General features: G+C 47.0%; 1 protein-coding gene across 1 annotated transcript; it reads left to right on the forward strand.

Moving 5' to 3' along the window:
• The first annotated feature begins 1,800 nt into the window (after positions 1 to 1,800).
• LOC126381700 (acetylcholine receptor subunit alpha-like) lies at positions 1,801 to 4,624 on the forward strand. Its single transcript, XM_050031160.1, has 10 exons — positions 1,801 to 1,953; positions 2,048 to 2,092; positions 2,165 to 2,274; positions 2,349 to 2,529; positions 2,642 to 2,757; positions 2,841 to 3,009; positions 3,310 to 3,446; positions 3,517 to 3,672; positions 3,751 to 3,994; positions 4,064 to 4,624. The coding sequence occupies exons 1-10, from the start codon at positions 1,801 to 1,803 to the stop codon at positions 4,268 to 4,270; spliced, it is 1,518 nt and encodes a 505-aa protein (XP_049887117.1). The 3' UTR covers positions 4,271 to 4,624.
• The last annotated feature ends 11,770 nt before the right edge of the window (positions 4,625 to 16,394 follow it).

Here is a 16,394-nt window from a genome sequence, read left to right on the forward strand (position 1 = left end):
AAGTGGAATTTTCCGTCGCAAAAGTATGGAACGGAAAATAATAAAATTTTCATGAATTTATTCATTTGATATCAGCTCAGAATCGTGGTCTGAATCATTCCCCTCTATATTCGTTATGACGTCACTAAAAACAAAAAATAAATGGGTGGTATTAAATAATATGTTCCTCTAGTTATTAAATAACTTGTAATGTATACCTACACTGATATAAAAGATGTGTTGCTGTTGCAGTTTCTTGTCATTTTCTTCTCCTCAGCCAACACCCTGCGAAATGACGTATATTCAAAAATGTTAAATTAACCAACACAATTAATTGACAATGACAATTACGTTGAATACATGATTCTGATTTCTGACTCGTGCAAATCAATTGCGTATTTTAATTCTAAAAAATAAGAGTTCATTGTTAATCCGTGTCTATTAATCCGTGACATCCTGTTCGGGGCACACGCGCCTTACACCGCAGTGCTTGGTCACTGGGTGGTCGACGCGTCGCCTGCGGGACACCACTGGCACTCTCCTAATACCATTCAATACAAGTTTGATTGTCCTGTGGTAAGGCACTGGATCCCTATTCATATGGAGCCCAGGCCGCCGTTATATAATAATTATGTGTGCCTGTGAAATAGCTACTAATAACTTAGTCATACATAAGTCTTAATTATAATATAATAACTTAGTCATAGTTATATTTATAAATTCTGTTAGTGCCAGACACACGTGGAGATGACATGTGGATCCGACACAAAAGTGAAGAACCACTGGAGTACGAAACCATCGAATCTAGCTGACTCTAGCCGGCTGCTGGCCCCGAAGTAACAAATCACGTACGTTAGCGGGGTCTGTGCGGGTTGTGCACCCGCGGCGCGATTACTACCGAGCGTTACCGACTATACTGCGGCTGCGACACTGGGTGGCGTGCAGCTGGTGTCGCAGGCCATGTGGTGACGCCGCGTGTGTGTTGTCCCGCAGGCGATGCGCGCGCGCCCTGCGGCGCCGCGCCATGCGCTGAGGCCATGAGGCGTGAGGCGCTGCCATGCGGCCGCCCGCGCCCCCCGCGCCCCCCGCCGGCGTCGCGCCGCGCCTGCGCCGCCTGCTGCTGCTCGCGCTGCTGCTCGCCGGTACCTGCGCGCACGCGCTGCCCACACGTCAGCCCCGCACAATACACATACACATTCCATCCACTATAGTCACAGACATTAGTTTAGTACACCTTTTAATTTTGTAGACGGATTAGTAGCTGTAGTCGTGAGAGTTGAAAACGATCCCGGCTCGACTTCATTGCGAGCAGGCTGCGTAGGGAACTGCGGCAGTGACCTTGGTGTTTGGTTAATGTTATCGTAGTGACAGCAGACCGACTTTGATCATCAGGCTAGCTAATAGTGCTGACGACATCCGTGGTGTGGTGGTTACACTCCCTGATCACCCGATTCCCAGACCTACCAGTAATCGAGGTATTTTTAAATTGATGTGGAGAGAGAAGCTGTTGCCCAGCAGTGGGGCGTGTGGCTCGATGTTAAGTCAACTAATAAAATCTTCCATTTTCTTATCGTGTTTAAAATTAAATTATACTTACCTAGTTTAGTACTTCTGAAACGAATTATAGAAGCATATTTGATATATATTTGAAATACGTACAGTCTGCTTCCAATAATACGCTGCGTTGGGTAGTGCTTTAACCGTAGAAGTAGAAAATGCACTTTAGTTTCATATCAACGTTCAGCACTTTTGATTTTATCAGTACAACGTAGACATCGAAGTAGTGCGTCGCGTGTATAGTGTAGTGAGCGGCGCTTGCGCATGTCGGTTGCAGGGTGCGGCGGCAACCCGGACGCCAAGCGGCTGTACGACGACCTGCTGAGCAACTACAACAAGCTGGTGCGGCCCGTGCTCAACGTGAGCGACGCGCTCACCGTGCGCATCAAGCTCAAGCTCAGCCAGCTCATCGACGTGGTGAGTGCCGCATGTCACTGCGCCGGCCGGCGGCCCGCGCCCGCCCGTCGGACTCATTGTACACTTTTATTTACTGCGCTTTTTTCTTCCACAGAACCTCAAAAATCAAATTATGACGACCAATTTATGGGTGGAACAGGTGAGATACCGTAAAAGGAATCAATTTTAAAAGTACATGATGTATTTATTGTCGCGTGATATTTGTTTATAGAGTTGGTACGACTACAAGCTGTCGTGGGAGCCGCGCGAGTACGGCGGCGTGGAGATGCTGCACGTGCCCTCCGACCACATCTGGCGGCCCGACATCGTGCTCTACAACAAGTGAGTGGGAAGTCCCCGCCCGTGGCCGCCTGCGGCCCGCGTGTCACCCGCCTGTGACCGCTCGTCTGTTTCAGCGCCGACGGAAACTTCGAGGTGACGCTGGCGACGAAGGCGACGCTCAACTACACGGGCCGCGTGGAGTGGCGCCCGCCGGCCATCTACAAGTCCTCCTGCGAGATCGACGTCGAGTACTTCCCCTTCGACCAGCAGACGTGTGTCATGAAGTTTGGATCGTGGACATACGATGGTTTTCAGGTATGAACGATGCGAATAATTGTAATACGATTCCATCATAGTTGACTATCGTGAATGTACTAGTGGCGCGTGAGCGTAGTTGAGTGGCGTGACACGTGCGATGGTTGGCCAGGTGGACCTGCGGCACATCGACGAGGCGCGCGGCACCAACGTGGTGGAGCTGGGCGTGGACCTGTCCGAGTTCTACACCTCTGTGGAGTGGGACATCCTCGAGGTGCCCGCCGTCAGGTGAGACTCGCTGCGTGCTGTACCACTCCTCGTCGACCCCTATTAACGTCGTAGGTTCTGATTACCCTGTATGTGTATCGCAGAAACGAGAAATTTTACACGTGCTGTGACGAGCCGTACCTGGACATCACGTTCAACATCACAATGCGGCGCAAGACTCTGTTCTACACTGTAAACCTGATCATCCCCTGCATGGGCATCTCCTTCCTCACCGTGCTCGTGTTCTACCTGCCCTCCGACAGCGGCGAGAAGGTAACGCCACACAGCCTCGCCCCGCGCCCCGCGCCCCCTCTGTGCCCTCCCTACCAAGTAGCAACTTGCCTCTCTTGTCCTTTCTTTCAACTTTCCATATAACTTCGATTAGTAGTACAACTTTGAATTGAATTTATGAAAGTAATAATGGTTCGAATTCCGATCAATATTCAGAAATTCGACAAAAGTAACAAAATGACATTAATAACATGGGTGATAAAGCGCAATCCAGAGACTACCACTACTAGAAAACATGTGCACATAAGGCTGACACGGTGTGTACGTGTGGTGTGTGCGCAGGTGTCGCTGTCCATCTCGATCCTGCTGTCGCTGACCGTGTTCTTCCTGCTGCTGGCGGAGATCATCCCGCCCACCTCGCTGGTGGTGCCGCTGCTCGGCAAGTTCGTGCTCTTCACCATGATCCTCGACACATTCAGGTCAGGACCGACCGTATTACAAGTATTGCTAGGTTCACTTTACGACGCTAACGACCGTATAATTTTACAGTATATGCGTGACGGTGGTGGTGTTGAACGTGCACTTCCGGTCTCCGCAAACGCACACGATGGCGCCGTGGGTGCGGCGAGTGTTCATCCACGTGCTCCCGCGCCTGCTGGTGATGCGGCGCCCGCACTACCGCCCCGACCCGCACCACAGCCGCTTGTGAGTGTCGCCCGCCGCAGCGCGCGCCGCGCCGGCCTCGTGCGTGGGGTGTGTGTGTAACGTGTTGTGTGTGCGCAGCGCGGGGCTGGTGGCCAGCGAGGCGCTGCAGTGGGACGAGGGCGCGCGCTGGGCGTGCGGCGCCGAGTGCGTGGGGGGCGCGGCGGGCGCGGGGGGCGCGGCCGAGCCGGCCTGCCGCCTGCACGAGCCCGCCGCGCTGTGCGACGCGCTGCGCCGCTGGCACCGCTGCCCCGAGCTGCACAAGGCCATCGACGGCATCAACTACATCGCCGACCAGACGCGCAAGGAGGAGGAGTCCACGAGGGTGAGTGTGGCCCGCGGGCGCCGCCGCGCCGAGGCCGGAGCGTGGCGCTCACCGAGACCGTGTTCGCAGGTGAAGGAGGACTGGAAGTACGTGGCGATGGTGCTCGACCGACTGTTCCTGTGGATCTTCACGCTGGCCGTGGTGGTGGGGTCGGCCGGCATCATCCTGCAGGCGCCGACGCTGTACGACGAGCGCGCGCCCATCGACGTGCGCCTGTCGGAGATCGCGTACGCGACGGCCAAGCCGCGCCCGCCGCCGCCGCCGCCGCCGCGCTGACCGCGCGACACTCCGTGCACTGCCCGTGTGAATGTGACCCGAAACAGTGTTCAACTATTTTATTTCTCGGCTCGGACCGAATGACAAAGTATGTATATCATAGACTCGACGAAGATTGGTAAACTTGGACTGGAACAAAAAATGTTTACGCGGAGAGGCCGCTGCGATAATAATAATATACTGTATTTTTACTGTCATCGAAGCCGGGAATCCGGTAAAAAGTCCGCCACATTGCATATTATTATAATATTGTAAATATAAAATTATATTGATTATAGTTTATACGACGAAATGACGTGATCGAAAATGAGTCGAATTTCTTTTGATAGATACGAAATAAAACGATTGTTTATACTATTGTGTTTTACTATGCTACGACGCGGCGACGATCCATCGACGTCTTAGTAAAGTTCATTTCGATTATTTCGAGATCACTTCGCTACCTCTTTGTTTGTCAACCATCAGTTTCATTGCCTTGCCACCTTGTTACATCAGGCCCGACCCTGTCTCAGCGCAGCGCCACCACCTCCACCAGCCGCGGCACCATCCTCCGCCTCGGCAGCCCACACGCTCGCGAGTATTCTTGACGAGCTCATTGCATAATGTGAAAAAGGGCTCGCGGTGAAAAGATAGGACAAGAAGCCAAGCTGACAATCAAAACAAATATTGTACAGGGTGTTAGTGACATAGGAACGAATACGTTGAAGGATGATTCAGGCCATGATTCTTAGTTGATATCATGTGCAATTTTCCGTCGCAAAATGCACGATTTCCAAACCTCAAAAGGAAAAGCGGAACCCTTATAGGATCACTTTTTTGTCCGTCCGTATGTTTGTCAAGACCTTTGAAAGAAACATGAATTATAACTCATAATGTCGATTTCAGTGGTTGAAAGCCCGAGCCGGTATACCAACCCGTGGACTGATACTACGATATTATAGTGTCGCGTCTCGCGCGTATAAAACGACGCGCGTAGGTTTAACCTGTGAAATGGTTTATAACGAAATTAGGTATTTTCTACTCAGCTCGGTGAGGTGTGGGTAACTTATATCATAAATCGTAATTTATATACCTCTGACTACTCCATTGGAATATACTGGTGGTCTTTCTGTTGGTGTTTTCGATTTCTTATAAAAAATATAATTAAATATCTTTAGCGAATTTTAACAAAATGTGCGCTAGATGGCGCTATCAGTTATAAATGAAATTCAACATCTTAACACAATGTGTTACAAGTTTTACATAAGAAATCGAAAACACCAACAGATGTCGCAAAAAAAAATAATGCTAATAAATCGAATACCAAGATAGACTTACTTTTTGCTCCCGATAAATATAAATAAATAATCAAATTCTAATTCTACAACTTTTTTTTTCTATTGGAGGAATAGTTACAATGGCGGAAAGGATGTTAATAATCCTAGCAAAAACATAAATGTGAAATGAAAGCCAAGTTCAATATTATGACAAAAGAAGCAAGATCGAAATGGATGCAAAGTTCAATAGTCAGTCCTAAAATTTATTTATTTTTATTTTATTTAAAACAACATTAAATATATCTCGGAGCATCATCAGAATGGAGGGAGGAGGTAGGTATGGAATTTGTACTGAGCAAGGTGGTGTGACTAAACTCTATTCATTATCGTATGATTTTCCATCTTCAGTGTGGGCGTTAGAAAACAATAATGGCCATCATTAGTATCACAATAACTTTATTTACTTCTCAAATAGTTTTTGTATCACAATTAGAACGGCAACGTCACGGTATTTGTAACGGTTACACAGTTTCGTAATCTATCGCGCCAAAGACGTTAGCGAGAAGGGGGCCCTCCACCACCCATGGTTCCTATATTCGAATCGAATCATCGGGACATGTGAACGTACTTGCTAGGTGCTCTTTTACGATCACACTTTCTTGACGTTCACCTTCCGATCATAATTATTCGACACGTCCGTTCATGACAAAGGTTCGCGGTAGACTGCCCGACTAGAAAGGCAGTGCACGTCCGCTCGACACGACGATTCTGTAGCTCTGTAGTGACTCGCCGACTTCACCCAGCCCAGCTAGGGCCGTACGCCACCTGTCGTCGGAGCGTTGCAACTTCATGACGAAAGTGTTGTCATCACTTCATTTAATTTTCCGATTTGATCAATTTCTCTTAAATTTTTTATTTTTTTTTAATTTTAAAACTAACTTCGACATATAATTTCTTCTTCTAACCACCGACAACACTGAACTGCACTGTAGAAAAAGGATCGCCTCGGCTAGTTAATACGAGTCGGAGTTAGAGCAAGCAAGCAAGCAAGCAAAAATCACTTTGTGATCCCTAGTTTGGTTAGGACATTACAGGCTGATCACCTGATTGTCCGAAAATAAGATGATCCGTGCTTCGGTAGGCACGTTAAGCCGTTGGTCCCGGTTACTATTTACTGATGTAAGTGAGTAATCGTTACATGAGCCATGTCAGGGGCCTTTGGCGGCTCAATTATAACCCTGACACCAGGGTTGATGAGGTTGGTATTCTACCTCACGACCCACACGATAAGAAGAAGAAGTCGAATATCTTTTTATTTATTGATCGTTGTTCTTGAGGAATTACGACTTCAGGTAGTATTAGAAATAAAATGTAGAATCTGAGTATAAAATCAACGTATATTTCAGTGAGATGTGATAGTACAAGTGAAAGGGGTTGCGGGGGGAGGGACAAAGTAAGTACTTGGGGTATGGTAGTAAGTACTTGGGGTATGGTAGTAAGTACTTGGGGTATGGTGGTAAGTACTTGGGGTATGGTAGTAAGTACTTGGGGTATGGTGGTAAGTACTTGGGGTATGGTGGTAAGTACTTGGGGTATGGTAGTAAGTACTTGGGGTATGGTAGTAAGTACTTGGGGTATGGTGGTAAGTACTTGGGGTATGGTGGTAAGTACTTGGGGTTTGGTACCAAGTACTTGGGGTATGGTGGTAAGTACTTGGGGAATGGTAGTAAGTACTTGGGGTATGGTAGTAAGTACTTGGGGTATGGTAGTAAGTACTTGGGGTATGGTAGTAAGTACTTGGGGTATGGTGGTAAGTACTTGGGGTATGGTGGTAAGTACTTGGGGTATGGTGGTAACTACTTGGGGTATGGTAGTAAGTACTTGGGGTATAGTAGTAAGTACTTGGGGTATGGTAGTAAGTACTTGGGGTATGGTAGTAAGTACTTGGGGTATGGTGGTAAGTACTTGGGGTATGGTGGTAAGTACTTGGGGTATGGTGGTAAGTACTTGGGGTATGGTGGTAAGTACTTGGGGTATGGTAGTAAGTACTTGGGGTATGGTGGTAAGTACTTGGGGTATAGTAGTAAGTACTTGGGGTATGGTAGTAAGTACTTGGGGTATAATGGTAAGTACTTGGGGTATGGTAGTAAGTACTTGGGGTATGGTGGTAAGTACTTGGGGTATGGTGGTAAGTACTTGGGGTATGGTGGTAAGTACTTGGGGTATGGTAGTAAGTACTTGGGGTATGGTAGTAAGTACTTGGGGTGTGGTGGTAAGTACTTGGGGTATGGTAGTAAGTACTTGGGGTATGGTGGTAAGTACTTGGGGTATGGTAGTAAGTACTTGGGGTTTGGTACCAAGTACTTGGGGTATGGTGGTAAGTACTTGGGGTATGGTAGTAAGTACTTGGGGTTTGGTACCAAGTACTTGGGGTATGGTAGTAAGTACTTGGGGTATGGTAGTAAGTACTTGGGGTATAGTAGTAAGTACTTGGGGTATGGTGGTAAGTACTTGGGGTATGGTGGTAAGTACTTGGGGTATGGTGGTAAGTACTTGGGGTTTGGTACCAAGTACTTGGGGTATGGTGGTAAGTACTTGGGGTATGGTGGTAAGTACTTGGGGTATGGTGGTAAGTACTTGGGGTATGGTGGTAAGTACTTGGGGTTTGGTACCAAGTACTTGGGGTATGGTAGTAAGTACTTGGGGTATGGTACCAAGTACTTGGGGTATGGTAGTAAGTACTTGGGGTATGGTAGTAAGTACTTGGGGTATGGTGGTAAGTACTTGGGGTATGGTGGTAAGTACTTGGGGTATGGTGGTAACTACTTGGGGTATGGTGGTAAGTACTTGGGGTATGGTGGTAAGTACTTGGGGTTTGGTGGTAAGTACTTGGGGTATGGTAGTAAGTACTTGGGGTATGGTGGTAAGTACTTGGGGTATGGTGGTAAGTACTTGGGGTATGGTAGTAAGTACTTGGGGTATGGTGGTAAGTACTTGGGGTATGGTGGTAAGTACTTGGGGTATGGTGGTAAGTACTTGGGGTATGGTGGTAAGTACTTGGGGTATGGTGGTAAGTACTTGGGGTATGGTGGTAAGTACTTGGGGTATGGTGGTAAGTACTTGGGGTATGGTGGTAAGTACTTGGGGTTTGGTTCCAAGTACTTGGGGTATAGTGGTAAGTACTTGGGGTATGGTACCAAGTACTTGGGGTATGGTAGTAAGTACTTGGGGTATGGTAGTAAGTACTTGGGGTATGGTAGTAAGTACTTGGGGTTTGGTACCAAGTACTTGGGGTATGGTGGTAAGTACTTGGGGTATGGTGGTAAGTACATGGGGTTTGGTACCAAGTACTTGGGGTATGGTGGTAAGTACTTGGGGTATGGTAGTAAGTACTTGGGGTATGGTGGTAAGTACTTGGGGTATGGTGGTAAGTACTTGGGGTATGGTGGTAAGTACTTGGGGTATGGTGGTAAGTACTTGGGGTTTGGTACCAAGTACTTGGGGTATGGTAGTAAGTACTTGGGGTATGGTACCAAGTACTTGGGGTATGGTAGTAAGTACTTGGGGTATGGTAGTAAGTACTTGGGGTATGGTGGTAAGTACTTGGGGTATGGTGGTAAGTACTTGGGGTATGGTGGTAACTACTTGGGGTATGGTGGTAAGTACATGGGGTTTGGTACCAAGTACTTGGGGTATGGTGGTAAGTACTTGGGGTATGGTAGTAAGTACTTGGGGTATGGTGGTAAGTACTTGGGGTATGGTGGTAAGTACTTGGGGTATGGTGGTAAGTACTTGGGGTATGGTGGTAAGTACTTGGGGTTTGGTACCAAGTACTTGGGGTATGGTAGTAAGTACTTGGGGTATGGTACCAAGTACTTGGGGTATGGTAGTAAGTACTTGGGGTATGGTAGTAAGTACTTGGGGTATGGTGGTAAGTACTTGGGGTATGGTGGTAAGTACTTGGGGTATGGTGGTAACTACTTGGGGTATGGTGGTAAGTACTTGGGGTATGGTGGTAAGTACTTGGGGTATGGTGGTAACTACTTGGGGTATGGTGGTAAGTACTTGGGGTATGGTGGTAAGTACTTGGGGTTTGGTGGTAAGTACTTGGGGTATGGTTGTAAGTACTTGGGGTATGGTGGTAAGTACTTGGGGTATGGTGGTAAGTACTTGGGGTATGGTGGTAAGTACTTGGGGTATGGTGGTAAGTACTTGGGGTATGGTGGTAAGTACTTGGGGTATGGTGGTAAGTACTTGGGGTATGGTGGTAAGTACTTGGGGTATGGTGGTAAGTACTTGGGGTATGGTGGTAAGTACTTGGGGTATGGTGGTAAGTACTTGGGGTATGGTGGTAAGTACTTGGGGTATGGTGGTAAGTACTTGGGGTATGGTAGTAAGTACTTGGGGTATGGTGGTAAGTACTTGGGGTATGGTGGTAACTACTTGGGGTATGGTAGTAAGTACTTGGGGTATGGTAGTAAGTACTTGGGGTATGGTGGTAAGTACTTGGGGTATGGTGGTAAGTACTTGGGGTATGGTGGTAAGTACTTGGGGTATGGTGGTAAGTACTTGGGGTATGGTAGTAAGTACTTGGGGTATAGTAGTAAGTACTTGGGGTATAGTAGTAAGTACTTGGGGTATGGTAGTAAGTACTTGGGGTATAATGGTAAGTACTTGGGGTATGGTAGTAAGTACTTGGGGTATGGTGGTAAGTACTTGGGGTATGGTGGTAAGTACTTGGGGTATGGTGGTAAGTACTTGGGGTATGGTAGTAAGTACTTGGGGTTTGGTACCAAGTACTTGGGGTATGGTAGTAAGTACTTGGGGTATGGTAGTAAGTACTTGGGGTATGGTAGTAAGTACTTGGGGTATGGTGGTAAGTACTTGGGGTATGGTGGTAAGTACTTGGGGTATGGTGGTAAGTACTTGGGGTTTGGTACCAAGTACTTGGGGTATGGTGGTAAGTACTTGGGGTATGGTGGTAAGTACATGGGGTTTGGTACCAAGTACTTGGGGTATGGTGGTAAGTACTTGGGGTATGGTAGTAAGTACTTGGGGTATGGTGGTAAGTACTTGGGGTATGGTGGTAAGTACTTGGGGTATGGTGGTAAGTACTTGGGGTATGGTGGTAAGTACTTGGGGTTTGGTACCAAGTACTTGGGGTATGGTAGTAAGTACTTGGGGTATGGTACCAAGTACTTGGGGTATGGTAGTAACTACTTGGGGTATGGTAGTAAGTACTTGGGGTATGGTGGTAAGTACTTGGGGTATGGTGGTAAGTACATGGGGTTTGGTACCAAGTACTTGGGGTATGGTGGTAAGTACTTGGGGTATGGTAGTAAGTACTTGGGGTATGGTGGTAAGTACTTAGGGTATGGTGGTAAGTACTTGGGGTATGGTGGTAAGTACTTGGGGTATGGTGGTAAGTACTTGGGGTTTGGTACCAAGTACTTGGGGTATGGTAGTAAGTACTTGGGGTATGGTAGTAAGTACTTGGGGTATGGTAGTAAGTACTTGGGGTATGGTAGTAAGTACTTGGGGTATGGTGGTAAGTACTTGGGGTATGGTGGTAAGTACTTGGGGTATGGTGGTAACTACTTGGGGTATGGTGGTAAGTACTTGGGGTATGGTGGTAAGTACTTGGGGTTTGGTGGTAAGTACTTGGGGTATGGTAGTAAGTACTTGGGGTATGGTGGTAAGTACTTGGGGTATGGTGGTAAGTACTTGGGGTATGGTAGTAAGTACTTGGGGTATGGTGGTAAGTACTTGGGGTATGGTGGTAAGTACTTGGGGTATGGTGGTAAGTACTTGGGGTATGGTGGTAAGTACTTGGGGTATGGTGGTAAGTACTTGGGGTATGGTAGTAAGTACTTGGGGTATGGTGGTAAGTACTTGGGGTATGGTGGTAAGTACTTGGGGTATGGTGGTAAGTACTTGGGGTATGGTGGTAAGTACTTGGGGTATGGTGGTAAGTACTTGAGGTATGGTGGTAAGTACTTGGGGTATGGTGGTAAGTACTTGGGGTATGGTAGTAAGTACTTGGGGTATGGTGGTAAGTACTTGGGGTATGGTGGTAAGTACTTGGGGTATGGTGGTAAGTACTTGGGGTATGGTGGTAAGTACTTGGGGTATGGTGGTAAGTACTTGGGGTATGGTGGTAAGTACTTGGGGTATGGTGGTAAGTACTTGGGGTATGGTGGTAAGTACTTGGGGTATGGTAGTAAGTACTTGGGGTTTGGTACCAAGTACTTGGGGTATGGTAGTAAGTACTTGGGGTATGGTACCAAGTACTTGGGGTATGGTAGTAAGTACTTGGGGTATGGTAGTAAGTACTTGGGGTATGGTGGTAAGTACTTGGGGTATGGTGGTAAGTACATGGGGTTTGGTACCAAGTACTTGGGGTATGGTGGTAAGTACTTGGGGTATGGTAGTAAGTACTTGGGGTATGGTGGTAAGTACTTGGGGTATGGTGGTAAGTACTTGGGGTATGGTGGTAAGTACTTGGGGTATGGTGGTAAGTACTTGGGGTTTGGTACCAAGTACTTGGGGTATGGTAGTAAGTACTTGGGGTATGGTACCAAGTACTTGGGGTATGGTAGTAAGTACTTGGGGTATGGTAGTAAGTACTTGGGGTATGGTGGTAAGTACTTGGGGTATGGTGGTAACTACTTGGGGTATGGTGGTAAGTACTTGGGGTATGGTGGTAAGTACTTGGGGTTTGGTGGTAAGTACTTGGGGTATGGTAGTAAGTACTTGGGGTATGGTGGTAAGTACTTGGGGTATGGTGGTAAGTACTTGGGGTATGGTGGTAAGTACTTGGGGTATGGTGGTAAGTACTTGGGGTATGGTGGTAAGTACTTGGGGTATGGTGGTAAGTACTTGGGGTATGGTGGTAAGTACTTGGGGTATGGTGGTAAGTACTTGGGGTATGGTGGTAAGTACTTGGGGTATGGTGGTAAGTACTTGGGGTATGGTGGTAAGTACTTGGGGTATGGTGGTAAGTACTTGGGGTATGGTGGTAAGTACTTGGGGTATGGTGGTAAGTACTTGGGGTATGGTGGTAAGTACTTGGGGTATGGTGGTAAGTACTTGGGGTATGGTGGTAAGTACTTGGGGTATGGTGGTAAGTACTTGGGGTATGGTGGTAAGTACTTGGGGTATGGTGGTAAGTACTTGGGGTATGGTGGTAAGTACTTGGGGTATGGTGGTAAGTACTTGGGGTATGGTGGTAAGTACTTGGGGTATGGTGGTAAGTACTTGGGGTATGGTAGTAAGTACTTGGGGTATGGTAGTAAGTACTTGGGGTATGGTGGTAAGTACTTGGGGTATGGTGGTAAGTACTTGGGGTATGGTAGTAAGTACTTGGGGTATGGTAGTAAGTACTTGGGGTATGGTGGTAAGTACTTGGGGTATGGTGGTAAGTACATGGGGTTTGGTACCAAGTACTTGGGGTATGGTGGTAAGTACTTGGGGTATGGTAGTAAGTACTTGGGGTATGGTGGTAAGTACTTGGGGTATGGTGGTAAGTACTTGGGGTATGGTGGTAAGTACTTGGGGTATGGTGGTAAGTACTTGGGGTTTGGTACCAAGTACTTGGGGTATGGTAGTAAGTACTTGGGGTATGGTACCAAGTACTTGGGGTATGGTAGTAAGTACTTGGGGTATGGTAGTAAGTACTTGGGGTATAGTGGTAAGTACTTGGGGTATGGTAGTAAGTACTTGGGGTTTGGTACCAAGTACTTGGGGTATGGTAGTAAGTACTTGGGGTATGGTAGTAAGTACTTGGGGTATGGTAGTAAGTACTTGGGGTATGGTGGTAAGTACTTGGGGTATGGTAGTAAGTACTTGGGGTTTGGTACCAAGTACTTGGGGTATGGTAGTAAGTACTTGGGGTATGGTAGTAAGTACTTGGGGTATGGTAGTAAGTACTTGGGGTATGGTGGTAAGTACTTGGGGTATGGTGGTAAGTACTTGGGGTATGGTGGTAAGTACTTGGGGTATGGTAGTAATTACTTGGGGTATGGTAGTAAGTACTTGGGGTATGGTGGTAAGTACTTGGGGTATGGTGGTAAGTACTTGGGGTATGGTGGTAAGTACTTGGGGTATGGTAGTAATTACTTGGGGTATGGTAGTAAGTACTTGGGGTATGGTGGTAAGTACTTGGGGTATGGTGGTAAGTACTTGGGGTATGGTAGTAAGTACTTGGGGTATGGTGGTAAGTACTTGGGGTATGGTGGTAACTACTTGGGGTATGGTAGTAAGTACTTGGGGTATAGTAGTAAGTACTTGGGGTATGGTAGTAAGTACTTGGGGTATGGTAGTAAGTACTTGGGGTATGGTGGTAAGTACTTGGGGTATGGTGGTAAGTACTTGGGGTATGGTGGTAAGTACTTGGGGTATGGTAGTAATTACTTGGGGTATGGTAGTAAATACTTGGGGTATGGTGGTAAGTACTTGGGGTATGGTGGTAAGTACTTGGGGTATGGTGGTAAGTACTTGGGGTATGGTGGTAAGTACTTGGGGTATGGTGGTAAGTACTTGGGGTTTGGTACCAAGTACTTGGGGTATGGTAGTAAGTACTTGGGGTATGGTAGTAAGTACTTGGGGTTTGGTAGTAAGTACTTGGGGTATGGTAGTAAGTACTTGGGGTATGGTGGTAAGTACTTGGGGTATGGTGGTAAGTACTTGGGGTATGGTAGTAAGTACTTGGGGTATGGTGGTAAGTACTTGGGGTATGGTAGTAAGTACTTGGGGTTTGGTACCAAGTACTTGGGGTATGGTAGTAAGTACTTGGGGTATGGTAGTAAGTACTTGGGGTATGGTAGTAAGTACTTGGGGTATGGTAGTAAGTACTTGGGGTATGGTGGTAAGTACTTGGGGTATGGTGGTAAGTACTTGGGGTATGGTGGTAAGTACTTGGGGTATGGTGGTAAGTACTTGGGGTATGGTAGTAAGTACTTGGGGTTTGGTACCAAGTACTTGGGGTATGGTAGTAAGTACTTGGGGTATGGTAGTAAGTACTTGGGGTATGGTAGTAAGTACTTGGGGTATGGTGGTAAGTACTTGGGGTATGGTGGTAAGTACTTGGGGTATGGTGGTAAGTACTTGGGGTATGGTGGTAAGTACTTGGGGTATGGTGGTAAGTACTTGGGGTATGGTAGTAAGTACTTGGGGTATGGTAGTAAGTACTTGGGGTATGGTAGTAAGTACTTGGGGTATGGTGGTAAGTACTTGGGGTATGGCGGTAAGTACTTGGGGTATGGTGGTAAGTACTTGGGGTATGGTGGTAAGTACTTGGGGTATGGTAGTAAGTACTTGGGGTATGGAGGTAAGTACTTGGGGTATGGTAGTAAGTACTTGGGGTATGGTAGTAAGTACTTGGGGTATGGTGGTAAGTACTTGGGGTATGGTGGTAAGTACTTGGGGTATGGTGGTAAGTACTTGGGGTATGGTAGTAAGTACTTGGGGTATGGTGGTAAGTACTTGGGGTATGGTGGTAAGTACTTGGGGTATGGTAGTAAGTACTTGGGGTATGGTGGTAAGTACTTGGGGTTTGGTACCAAGTACTTGGGGTATGGTGGTAAGTACTTGGGGTATGGTAGTAAGTACTTGGGGTATGGTAGTAAGTACTTGGGGTATGGTAGTAAGTACTTGGGGTATGGTAGTAAGTACTTGGGGTATGGTGGTAAGTACTTGGGGTATGGTGGTAAGTACTTGGGGCATGGTAGTAAGTACTTGGGGTATGGTAGTAAGTACTTGAGGTATGGTGGTAAGTACTTGGGGTATGGTGGTAAGTACTTGGGGTATGGTGGTAAGTACTTGGGGTATGGTGGTAACTACTTGGGGTTTGGTACCAAGTACTTGGGGTATAGTGGTAAGTACTTGGGGTATGGTAGTAAGTACTTGGGGTATGGTTGTAAGTACTTGGGGTATGGTGGTAAGTACTTGGGGTATGGTGGTAAGTACTTGGGGTTTGGTAGTAAGTACTTGGGGTATGGTAGTAAGTACTTGGGGTATGGTAGTAAGTACTTGGGGTATGGTGGTAAGTACTTGGGGTTTGGTACAAAGTACTTGGGGTATGGTGGTAAGTACTTGGGGTATGGTGGTAAGTACTTGGGGTTTGGTAGTAAGTACTTGGGGTATGGTAGTAAGTACTTGGGGTATGGTAGTAAGTACTTGGGGTATGGTAGTAAGTACTTGGGGTATGGTGGTAAGTACTTGGGGTATGGTGGTAAGTACTTGGGGTATGGTGGTAAGTACTTGGGGTTTGGTACCAAGTACTTGGGGTATGGTGGTAAGTACTTGGGGTATGGTGGTAAGTACATGGGGTTTGGTACCAAGTACTTATGGTATGGTGGTAAGTACTTGGGGTATGGTAGTAAGTACTTGGGGTATGGTGGTAAGTACTTGGGGTATGGTGGTAAGTACTTGGGGTATGGTGGTAAGTACTTGGGGTATGGTGGTAAGTACTTGGGGTTTGGTACCAAGTACTTGGGGTATGGTAGTAAGTACTTGGGGTATGGTACCAAGTACTTGGGGTATGGTAGTAAGTACTTGGGGTATGGTAGTAAGTACTTGGGGTATGGTGGTAAGTACTTGGGGTATGGTGGTAAGTACATGGGGTTTGGTACCAAGTACTTGGGGTATGGTGGTAAGTACTTGGGGTATGGTACCAAGTACTTGGGGTATGGTAGTAAGTACTTGGGGTATGGTAGTAAGTACTTGGGGTATGGTGGTAAGTACTTGGGGTATGGTAGTAAGTACTTGGGGTATGGTGGTAAGTACTTGGGGTATGGTGGTAAGTACTTGGGGTATGGTAGTAAGTACTTGGGGTATGGTGGTAAGTACTTGGGGTATGGTAGTAAGTA

The sequence above is a fragment of the Pectinophora gossypiella genome, unplaced genomic scaffold, assembly GCF_024362695.1.
Source record: "Pectinophora gossypiella unplaced genomic scaffold, ilPecGoss1.1 Pgos_87, whole genome shotgun sequence".
Lineage (NCBI taxonomy): Eukaryota > Metazoa > Arthropoda > Insecta > Lepidoptera > Gelechiidae > Pectinophora > Pectinophora gossypiella.